The 12,500-nt window shown below is 35.5% G+C and overlaps 2 protein-coding genes across 4 annotated transcripts in view; one reads left to right on the forward strand and one right to left on the reverse strand.

Annotated features, from left to right (window-relative positions):
- Positions 1 to 12,500, forward strand: part of LOC121367260 — a 52,690-nt gene that overhangs the window by 5,059 nt on the left and 35,131 nt on the right. The gene's annotated exons all lie outside the window — the stretch shown is intronic.
- LOC121367258 (multiple epidermal growth factor-like domains protein 11) overlaps positions 298 to 12,500 on the reverse strand; it is a 123,162-nt gene continuing 110,959 nt past the window's right edge. For 2 of the 3 annotated variants that reach the window (XM_041491373.1, XM_041491372.1), the window contains exons 6-11: positions 9,854 to 10,006; positions 8,837 to 8,980; positions 7,091 to 7,234; positions 6,201 to 6,362; positions 2,065 to 2,149; positions 298 to 1,612 (exon numbers count right to left, since the gene is read on the reverse strand). In XM_041491373.1, the coding sequence (XP_041347307.1) occupies positions 1,291 to 1,612; positions 2,065 to 2,149; positions 6,201 to 6,362; positions 7,091 to 7,234; positions 8,837 to 8,980; positions 9,854 to 10,006 (1,010 nt within the window). In that variant the 3' untranslated portion in view covers positions 298 to 1,290. The remainder of the gene's footprint in view (positions 1,613 to 2,064; positions 2,150 to 6,200; positions 6,363 to 7,090; positions 7,235 to 8,836; positions 8,981 to 9,853; positions 10,007 to 12,500) is intronic. The other variant, XM_041491371.1, reaches the window with a different exon arrangement.

The raw sequence follows: 12,500 nt of genomic DNA on the forward strand, positions 1-12,500 counted from the left end.
GAATATGACTGTTTGAGTGTGGGACATGACATTTTGGACAATCGTGTTCGGCGTAGCAAAGTATTTGTAATACGGAGTTGTTGTGGCCGCCACATTATTCTCAACGTTTGAGATGGGTAAGGTTCGGTATCTTAGGTAGGTCCACCCTACTTTCTACTGGGGGACCATCAGAAGGGATTATGTATGAATACATTCACGCTGGAAGTCCTCGTGGATGGACAAGCCGGCATGGGCAGGTTATCAGACACATGGTCCTTTTCCTTTGCTGTCCTCTATAAAAAGCAAATACTAGTATACAACTATTTATATTTTATTGAACAAACGAACTATGGAGCAGGCAATATTGTCCTCAACATACAATTACATTTAAATAAACTAACCAATTTCGAACATGCAACGGTGGTCTCCATAAGAAAACCCACAGAAAATATGTATATGCTATTGAACAAACCAACTATAGAACAAGTCAATATGCTGTCCTCCATTAAAACAAATACATATATTAACATTTTATTGAACAAACGAATTATGGAGCAGGCATTCCAGTGTGGTTTTCCAGACATACTTACATTTAAATAAATTAACCTCCATAAAAAAAAAAAACCCAGGAAACTATTTACATTTTATTGAAAAAACGAACTGTGGAGCAGGTCATATTCTTTCCTCCATACAACCCACACGAAACTATGTTTTATTTAACAAATGAACTATGGAGAAGGCCATATGCTTTCCTTCTTAACGATTTGAAAGCTATTTATATTTTATTGAACAAATGAACTATATAGCAGGAAATGCTGTCCTCCATAACGTTTAGAAAATTATTTTAAAAAATTTCAACAAACGTAATATAGAGCAGACATTGTCGTTCTCCAAACACAATTACATTTAAATCAACTAACCTTTATCGAGCAGGCAATGCTGTCCTCCATATTAACAAATTGAAAACTATTTATATGTTATTGAACAAACGAACTATAAAGCAAGCACTATGCTTTCCTCCATGAAAAGAAAACTTATTTATATGATATTAACAAACGAAGTATTGAGCAAACAATGATGTCCTCCGGACACAATTACATTTAAACAAACTAACCTATATGGAATAGAAAACGTATTTTCATTGTTACTGACAAAATATGGAGCAGGCTATGCTGTACAAACTCATATGGAACAAATTATTGAAACTCCTTGTCAGCTATTAATGAAACAAAATAATGACGTGGTGTTCGCCCCAAAATAGTTATCCTTCAGTCGTCAGTGTGGCGGTTGTCAGAAATGAAGCGGATGCCTTTAACTTGTTATTTTATCGTAGGCATTCTGCGTTGATTCTGATGAATCGATATCTTCATATTCGTTCAGCTGGATATCTTGTCCTTCGTTAATGTTACCACTTTCATGACTATCACCTATGGGGCGCAGCGGAACATCATCTGTACCACGTGACTTCTGTGAATTCACATAGCCGCTCTCATGTGAAACGTCAACTCTCGCGGTGTCTCGTTTTCGACCGGTCTGCCTGCCCACGTTTTCATAGTGTCCGCCATCTTTGTTTTCTACACTGGTCTTTTCTTTAGTTATAGATCCTGATGTCGTCCTGTGCCGTCTGACGTACCTGGAATTATCAAATAAAGGAGTGCTCGTTTGTTTATTTTAATAAATATCTATTTCATGATTATATCCAATAAAGGTTCAAGAACGCTGACCTGGGCACACAATTATACTATCTTGGCGGTCTGTCCAGAAGAGTGGGTTAGATAGCGATTAGTGAGAAACAAGTAGGAGGAAGCCGGTACCGGGATGCGAACCCAGTACCTACACGCCATAAGTCCGATGGCTGAGCAATTACAATACCGAGACCCGTTGATTGTTATTTATTTATGTATTTCTTCTTTTATATGTTGTTACCAATTAGTTTTATTTTGCGTTTGTGACGGATGTTAAAATGATGTCTTCTATGTTTCGTTTTTGGCACCTGCGCTGTACTCATAAATACGTGTTTATTTTCAAAATTGAATGCACTCTAGTGTCTTACTGTTAAAAGAAGGAAGAAAAGAAAACACTTACCAGAAGAAGGTCCCAGAAACTGCAATCAGTATTATGCAAAGTATTCCTATTATAGCAGCCATTGCAACAATCGTGGACCCACCGTCTAAATAAAAATAAAACATCACAAGTGTGATCAATGCAATATTATATTATCACAAGGAAGGATATATGCTTTAAAACTATAAGAACTAAAGCGTGTATTACAAACAGGGCTTTAAATCACCCTACTTTTCATTGGCGTAACCAATATCTTATATTGGGCGGACCCATATTGGGTAGGGGTGCCAACAAATATAGAAGGTGGACTACAACGCCCTAGACTAGCTTGACAAACCAACACAACGAGAGCTCATGAGAAACGTAAATATGGAAGATATTTTCCAAATTGGAAATACCTAGTTCAGACACACATTGCACTGATGCACAGTACACCGGTCGTTTATCATCGCTGCATATTATGTGAGTCACCTAGAAAATGTCTTTCTTTTTTGTACCTTCGTTTAAAGTGCTCCCAACTTATAAATGCACAGAAAACTGTACCAGTTCCGCCATTAGTGCTAAATGTGACGGTGTTTGATGTCATAAAACGTTGTTTTATCTGATCAGTAAATTCCTGAGATTTAATTCTATTGTGGTCAAACATGTGCGTTCTCCTATTAAAATAGTTACTTTACAGTCGAACCTGTATATAACGGCCACTCAAGGGACCTGGCAAAAGTGGCCGTTAGGGACCGGTGGCTGTTATATACAGTTGAAGGAAAATACCAATAAAATAATTTACTATAAAAATCATTACTCAACTGGAATGCATAAAGTATAAACAGTCGTCATAAAAATATAAAATAAAGAGAAAAACATATTGTTTTACTACATAAAAAATGTTATTCAAAGAAAAGGTTATACAAAGGATACATTTAATACGTTTTGCTGAAATACACTGTAACACACTTTATGAAAAAGTAATTTATCGTTGATTGGTTTTCACTGCATTCTGTTACCTTACCTTACATTAAATTAGTGCACGACACGCAAACGATTGCAGGTAAGAAATCATTCTACATTAACAAAACGGTTGGTTTGTCTATGTGCAATGGCTGAACATACTGTCGTACTGTCGTGACTAGCAGAAATCACACCTGTCAGTGTCGATAGGTCGAATATACATGTATAAGATCAATGCAATCCTTACTTCAACCAATAGCATGTCACCTTAAATTACCGACATATATATATATATATATATATATATATATATATATATATATATATATATATATATATAATGCAGACATAAGATGCACACACGATTAATGACGCGTTGTTTCGACTTTAGTACAACAATATATTTTTGTGTGACTGGGACAGGTCGATATATATATATATATATATATATATATATATATATACACACACAGTCAAACTTCGATCACTCCACCTTCAATATCTCAAAAACTTTGATATCTCGACTTGAAGCGACGGTCCCGGCTGAGTTGCTATACGAACTAGTAATAACGACCTTCGAAAACTCAAACTTCGAAAACTCAATAACTTCGATCTCTCGACCTAATTCTTTGGTCCCGCCATAAAGATTTAATAGAGTATGCACCTCTAAAACTCGACGCATGTGAATTGATCAAACTGTCATTGCCGATAGTATTTTAAAGACGAATGTATTGTCAATCATGTCAAACAAGCAGTCAAGTTCTTTATTCACATTAAGCTTTACAGCTCATCTGGTCATATATAAACAAAAATACATAACCACAGGAGAACAAACTTCAATAAACAAGAAAACATACATGTCACATGAAACAAATAAACTACACACATACGGAAAATGCCTTAAAAAACGTCTTTTCTTAATTTAACTGCTTTATATAAATATTTTCCAAAATTACATAAAGTTTTAGAATTTGGTACATTATATAATTGCAGTAGCTTAAAAAATTATGTTTTTTTCCAGTAATAAGGTTTAATGTATTTTGTTCTCAAATCCGTATATAAGGGGCATTTTAAGATAAAATGAAACTCATCTTCCATAACATTTAAACAGTGACAACATAATCTATCATGTCGCTGTGTATGACTATATCTGCCAGTTTCAATTGCTAACATATGAGATGACATTCTAAATGTTGACACATATTTTCTATAAAGTACTGGAAGTGGTTTCCGTAAATAAAATTGCAGATTGAATGTATCTGTAAAATATTTGTACATAATACATTTTGGCGAAATATCAAGTTCACTCCTCATATATTGCATAGGTTGGTCTAGAATTATTTGTTTGATTACAGATAAACATCCAGGATATAGTACTTGATTAAACCATATATCCCCCCAAACCCAAATTAATCAATTCCTTTTTAATGTGGTATAGCCAGTTTTGTTCTTTATAATGTTGTACTCTGTCATACAAAAATTCATAACATTTTTACAATATACAATTAGATGTCACCAACAGCTTATACCAGTATTGAATCATATTATATATCCGCTGGTATCTTAATGGATAACGACCAAGTTCCACATAAATCATTACATTACATGTAGATTTGTTAACACCCAATAGTTTATTACAAAATTCCATATGAATACGCTCAATATTAGCTCGCTTGTGTGAACCCCATACTTCCGATGCATAATACAAAATACTACCAATATAACAATCAAACAACACTCGTTCTCGGGTGGTCTTGGCTGTCCAGGATTAGGGTGATAATTAGGGTGATAATAGATCGCCGACTAAGCGGAATGAAATGGTCCTGTTTGGTTATCAGTGTTCGTCTGTGATGGAGAGCCTCGCTACGTAATACTTAATTACAGACGCAGTCTGGTTAACTTCAAAGAGCAGTTGTAATAATTGTTAGTGCTGTTTGTTTTTGCTCTCAAAGGCTTCTTACAATATTAAGTAAAATAAACCAGCTGCAATGCTGCAACCAGCTGCAATGCAATTTCAAATTTGAACTCTTATTATATATTAATTTCGAAAACTCGAACTCCCTGAAACTCGAACTATTTCCTCGTCCCTAACAAGATCGAGTTATCGAAAATCGACTGTATATAGATATATATATATATATATATATATATATATATATATATATATATATATATATATATCTTCTTCTGACCATTTTGGGCAAACAATAGTGTCATTGTACTTTTGTGGCCGTTATAGCAGATTTAACCATTCATTTTGGTCCAAAATAGTGGCCGCTGGTCGCAGTGAACAGGTGGCTGTTAGATACAGATAAAATAAAGAAGGAAATGCACTGGGCGGGATTTATGTGTAATTATCAGGTTTTAGGACAAGGAGAATGTTCAAGCGTTCTATGCCATCGTTTGGCATGGCGTTTGGGAGACGTAGATTGATCCTGAGGACATATTTGGGTATGGACGCAAAACAACAACAACAACAACCAAAATGGCTATCCACGCTAACAATCGTCCGACAGAGGTCCTTGATCAAGAGGAATCGTACGGGAGAAACGTGCAGGTGTCAAATCCTGGATCCGATCGTTGTGGGACATTCTAGTAACCACACTGACTACCAGATATATCTACATGCGATACCTCACCATTTTCAGCAGGTAAGATAATTCCTACAACAGAAAACATCACGACCTCTCTTGGCCCAACGCGAGTCCAGACCTCAATCCGCTGGAACTCATTTAGGACACCAAGGAACCTAATATACAGAAGATGGGCCCACCAGAAGCAGTCTAGAAGAGCAAGAATCATCATTGGAAAACCAACCCCAGGAACGCACAAGACATCTATATGGAGGAAGAGGGCACGTTATAGGCAATCTAATCACAATGAATCATGCTGCGCCATGCTGATCATTTAAGCTACAACAGTCTTCGGCACACAATAGAATGTCCACGAATATAAGTTCCACTTCCTAAAATGTCATTATTATTGGCTGTACCTATTTATCGAAGACATAATGACTTTTTTCAGGAAATAGCACGTTCTGGTGTCTATGCCAGAGATTTGAGATCCACCTCATGGCCAAATTAGCAGTCGACGCTTAATGTTTTTCCAGGTGCATAGTTGTATATATCAATGTATATATGTCCGCGTGAGTCACCTAAGAAAGTAACATTAATATTGTATCAGGTGACCCCCCCCCCCCCCCCCCCCCTTACCTGTAGACTCGGTCACACCCACATTGCAGGCTATTCCTTGCCAACCAGCAACACACGGCCCATTGCACGATCCAGTCACATGATGACATGGCGCTGGGGGGTCTCTACACTTCCTGTCACTGCAGGAATAGCTGCAATCTCTGCCGAATTTCCCGTCACACCCTGTGTGAGACAGAAGATACAAGTAGATACAATCAAAGTGGCCAAACTGGTAATGTTAAAGAACTTAGGACATGTTCGTTAACATTACCAGTTATGTTTCCGACTAATAGTTCCTTTTAACGACAATTAACACATTGAATATTTTTCTTGTTTTTAATATTAGTCTTTTGTATGTACAACGTGTCTATTGTCCTACTGCTTGTATATCCATATTTTATTTTCCAGTAATTACGTACAAAAGCCCCCCCCCCCCCCCACCCAATCCAACAACATTAAATAGGAATACAAATTTAAGTTTCATATAATACACATCTTAGAATGACCAAAACCCCCTTGAATATATATATTGAAAACAATAACATATATTTAATGTATGATTTTAGTCATTAAAATGGCTCTGTTAACTGCATACATACATACATACACATACACATACACATACACATACACATACACATACACATACACATACACATACACCTTACATGCATACATAAATACATACATACATACATACATATGTTTTGGCTTTATTTACTATATATTTACATGTCAATGCATCGGATCCCTTTTGTAGCAAACGAACTATGGCGAACTTATTTTAAGTTGTCGCTGTCGTTATATACGCTATTTAGAACATAACATATAAATATTAACTTACCGGTACAATCGACTACCATCCTGGACACATTTGAGTTTAACCATAAATTACAACAAAAAGAACAAACCAGTACAGTCTTTTCCTCTCCAGGATTCTTCACACTTTCCTCCGCATGAACCAGTCACGTGATTACAACTCGCAGCTTTATTCAGACAATGTCTTCCTGAGCAGATACGTGAACAATCGGCGCCATACAGGCCAGTGTCACATGCTAGCAAAAACATTCAATGTTAAATATTAATTCGAAGCTTGTGTAAACAAACTCAAATCTGTAGACCGAAAAATCCAAAACACAATTTATCTGAATGATATGCTGAAACAGTCACTTGATAATCATGTCAAATAGTCTTCCAGAAAGCATATTCCATTCCATTTTTCCAACAGTAGCAAGGTCTCTTTTTATATGCAACAGTATATACCACGGTCGTGGCGCAGTAGATACGATAGGGGAAAACTTAATGCGTACACTGAGAGGGTTTGAACCTACGACCCAAACAGCTCAGGATAGTGTTCTACGGTATAATATTAAATGGTAAATATTAATGTTTACAATAATGTGATAGTCTGAAAAATATCATGATAGTATGATAGGTCCCTATAGGTAGTACTAAACCAAATAACTTCCGGCAGGGTCAAAGTTCGAGGTACTCCCAACTTTTGATAGAGAAGTGTACACCACAAGTCCTGTGATTGGTGATAAATGTGAGTGTGTTGGTTGTATAACAAAAAGTTTCATTTGGGCAAAAATGTATGCATTTTATTTCATGTAGTACCACTGTGTAAAGTAGCATTGCCCTTGAAACATGTATGGGGTACCTGTAAAAAAAGTACACGAATTTTTTGCGGACCTAGTGTAGTCATAGAGGCTACCCGTTATCTCAGAAATGCGCAGCTTGACCCCCATTTTTTTCTGATTCACTTTAAGGGTGAGGGGTGGTAGTATTTATATCCGTGACGCTTATGTCGATTGATACGCTGCAGGTAGGAGTTTTAGCCACATTTGTTACTATTGTCGTCTATGGGATTTGATTTGGTAGTATACACCCTGTACAGTGTGGAAATATCAATCCAGTGTGATAGATATATTTACAGTGAAACAACACAGTATAATATATTTCTGTATCGTCTGAACCAATTAGTAGAGTGACGGGTCAACTTACAATATGTAACTATCAGTAAAGTGTAAAAGGTATCTTTACAGTCTGAAAATATTAATGAGGTGTGATAGATGTATTTGCAGTCTAGAAATATCGATACAGTTTGATAAATATGTTTAGTTAAAAAGTACCAATACAGTGTGACAGGTAGTATTTGACGTGCCTATATCAAATTAAGGTTCACTCGCACACGTATCTTTATTCATTTCAATTTCTTGTCGTGCATATATCGAATTAAGGTTCATGCACGCTGCCCTGGGCACACCTCTCAGCTATCTGGACTGTATAGGCAGGAAAGTGGGTTAGTGGTTAATTATTACCAATTAGTGAGAGAGGCCGGTACACTAACTGATGTAATTTTAGGTAAACACATTTGATTATACAAACAATAAAATGCACCTTCATGGATTTATTTATTTATTTGTGTGTTCATTTTTTTATTTGTTCGCTGGTTATTTATTTATATATTAGGTGTTGTCAAATAATTGAAATGATGTAACTAATTCACTCTTTCAGTTAAAATCGTTTGATTAAACAAACAATAAACTATATACTAATTTTTGTATTTAATTAAAATTGGCTTTTGCCATATAATTGAAATAATTTAATAGTGACTATATTGCCCCAATCATAGATGTTTGATTTAACATACGTACTCATAGTGCAATCAGGTGGTTCATATCCCCGATCACAGCCACCGACACACTTCCCAGCCACGTGATCACATAGCGAGTTTTCAAGACAATGTCTGTTTTCGCAGGATTTTTTACAACCTTTGCCAAATGTACCATGTGGACATTCTGTAATATTAATAATAGTTCCAGTGTTTTTATATTATATAATATTAATAATAAACTACAAAACAGTTCTGATATTTCACATTCTATAATATTGCAAACAGTGAAATGTTAACAATATACTGCGAAGTAGTTTTGGCATATTTTAAAATCTATTTTTGTACCTCAAGTTATATATATAATATATATACAGTGGACTCTGTCTAAACCGGATTCACTTCGTACCGTCGAAATAGTCCGGTTTACATAAAGGACCGGTTTAGACAGATTTCATTCAAATCCAGATCTAACGGCCTACCACAATAAGAGTAAACTTCACACAGTGTGATTACATTTTGTATTTGATCTTGCGACGGCTTCCTGATTACTCGGCAAGTGACGATCATTGTTCAACTAATTAAGCAGCCCGTCGTTCAGTCAAATCCCAATCTGGTGTAGACAGAGGTATTTAATGCATGAACGGTTCTTTCGTTCTTGATTTTTGATCCGGAGTCCCGAGTAGACAGAGTACGGATTAGGCAGAGATTTATACCTAAGAGATAAACGGTAGCTGGACGGGGCTTTAGAAATGGACCGGTTTACGCAGAGATCCGGATTACACAGAATCTGGTTTAGACAGAGTCCACTGTATATATATATATATATGTAGACTAGACTACCAACAATGATTATAAATAGTACGATGTTTAAACATCGAGTTGAAAAGAACCATTTTTGGTATACAACTGTACGTTGTTATTACCCTAACCGCTCCTCAGCGTACTGTTTCTGCGCTTGTGAAAATGTTAATAATGGTAAACGAACGATTATTAAAAGAAGTCGTGAAAATATTGTAATAAGTTAATATAATGTTTATGAACGTAATAATGATCTTACTCTTTGTACAATCTGGTCCAGTCCAGCCTGATTCACACCCAGTGTCACATCGCCCAGTTAGTTTGTCACACCTGGATATTCCGTTAGTCTGATCACAGTGTCTGTTGGAGCAACCTGCACTGCACAGAGAGCCATAGTGGTCATAATCACAAACTGAAAATAACATCAAGAAACACTCTTGCATTTATCTGATTAGAATATAATGTAGGTGAACACTTGCACATATAACTGATTAGAAGATAACACAGAGAAACACTTGCACATATATCTATTTACAAGATTACACAGATAAATATTCGTACATATAACACATTAGAAAAAAAAGTACATATAACAGAGAAACGCTCGTACATATAACACATTAGAAAATAACATAGAGAAACACTCGTACATAGAACTGATTAGAAGATAACAAAGAAAAACACTAGTACATATAACGGATTAGAAGATAACAGAGAAAAACACTCGTACATATAACTAATTAGAAATTAACAGAGAAACACTCGTACATATATCTGATTAGAGGAAAGCACAGAAAATAATCGTGCATATAACTGATTAGAAGATAACATAAACACTCGTACATATAACACATTAGAAAATAACACAGATAAACACTCGTATATATAACTGATTAGAAGTTAACAGACAAAAACACTCTTACATATATCTAATTAGAGGAAAGTACATAAAAATATCCGGACATATAACTGATTAGAAAATAACACAAACACATTCGTACATATAACCGATTAGAAGATAACACGAACACTTGTACATATAACTGATTAGAAGATGACACAAAGAAACACTCGTGCATATAACTGAATAGAAGTTAACACATATAAACACTCGTACATATAACTGATTAGAAAATTCGCAGACAAATACTCGTACATATAACTGAGTAGAAAATAACACACAGAAACATTCGTACATATAACTGATTAGAAGGTAACACAGCGAAACACTCTTAGATATAACTGATTAGAAGGTAAATCAGCGAAACACTCTTACAAAGAACTGATTAGAAGGTAACACAGCGAAACACTCGTGCTTATAACTGATTAGAAGATAACACAGAGAAACACTCGTCCATATAACTGATTAGAAAATAAAACAGAGAAACACTCTTACCTATAACACATTAGAAAATAACACAGAAAAACACTCGTACATATAACGCATAAACAATGAAACTGAGAAACACTCGTACCTATAACTAATTAGAAAATAACAGAGAAAAACAGACGTACATACAACTGATTAAAACTAAATCCAAGAAACATTCATGGAATAACTAATTACAAAATAACATCAAAGGTATAAGTTAACCAAAACATAATTGTCATCAGTACTATTTGTATGTATTGTATTTGGTAATAGGTCTATAACTGGCATTTTAGACGAAGCGGTAACACTGTTATATAAATTCGTCTACACTTACAACTCAATTAAATACATCAATTAGTTGCGTGGAAGTCCAAAACAAAATGTTAATTCCACCAGTTTTCATATTTCGGATAATATGAAGGTATGTTTCGAAGTCGTAAATGTAACTCTCTTACAGTTTATGTCAATAACATTTTGATGTATGTTTGTACAAGATATAATACTCGTTCATATTAAAGAAAAATTACTAGTCACAATGTAGTTTATAACTAGTGGATAACTATGTTGTATTTGCACATTTGCGGACGTTAATGCTGGCTCTGCCGTCGCATTTGTTTTTAAAAATCATTAGATAATTTTCTTTTCCGGAATGAACTAAAAAAAAAAAAAAACCACAAAAAAAACCCTTGTCATTACTATCGTTTTCAAGTCATCCGCTGTATAAATAGGGGCAAAGGCTGGGGAGGGGGGAGGGGGGAGGGGGTTCGGACGCTGAAGCAAATGGTCCGCTTTCAGAACTAAAACATACAGGTTTATACATATGGAGTTTCTTGTGGTGCAAAATCAAAATAGAAAAGGTCTACTTGGTTCATATTCGAACCCCCCGAACCCGCCAGCCTACGCCCCTGGATTATTAAAGGAGCTTGTGTGTCGTACTAATTTTACGAAACTCGTGTCAGGATTCGTGTATTCCTCGAGCGAGAGCGAGGGTAATATATGAATCCTGACACGAGTTTCGTAAAATCAGTACAACACACAGGCGAGTGTAATAATTACTTTATTATTCATATTATTATTGTTATTTTTAATGACGAACAAGGGCCCTCTTAAAATATTTCAACCATAGCTAGAAGGAAACAACGTCATATTTCACATGCAAACATGAGCTAGGACTGGGGACTCAACGTCATGTTATGACGTCGTTTTCCAAAATTACGCCATAACACTTGTTATTACACGTGTCCTTCCTATGACAATCTAATTAAAATTAGCTCCACTATTATATGTGGATCTAACAGCAGCCCATTGGAGCTCATATCCAGTTGATCTTTCATTCGACCAATCAAAGCCTTACTTGCAAAATCATGCCAGTGATTTGAAAAGAATTTGAAACATTCGGGATTATGTCGAGGGTATACGACATGATTCGGGTGAATTACGAAGTATGCCGGACATTAATTTCAATATTAAATTCGTTTCAGTACAAAAAAAAACAAAAAAAAACAAACAAACAAAAACGTGATGGTATAGCCAC

Source organism: Gigantopelta aegis, unplaced genomic scaffold, assembly GCF_016097555.1.
Source record: "Gigantopelta aegis isolate Gae_Host unplaced genomic scaffold, Gae_host_genome scaffold74, whole genome shotgun sequence".
Lineage (NCBI taxonomy): Eukaryota > Metazoa > Mollusca > Gastropoda > Neomphalida > Peltospiridae > Gigantopelta > Gigantopelta aegis.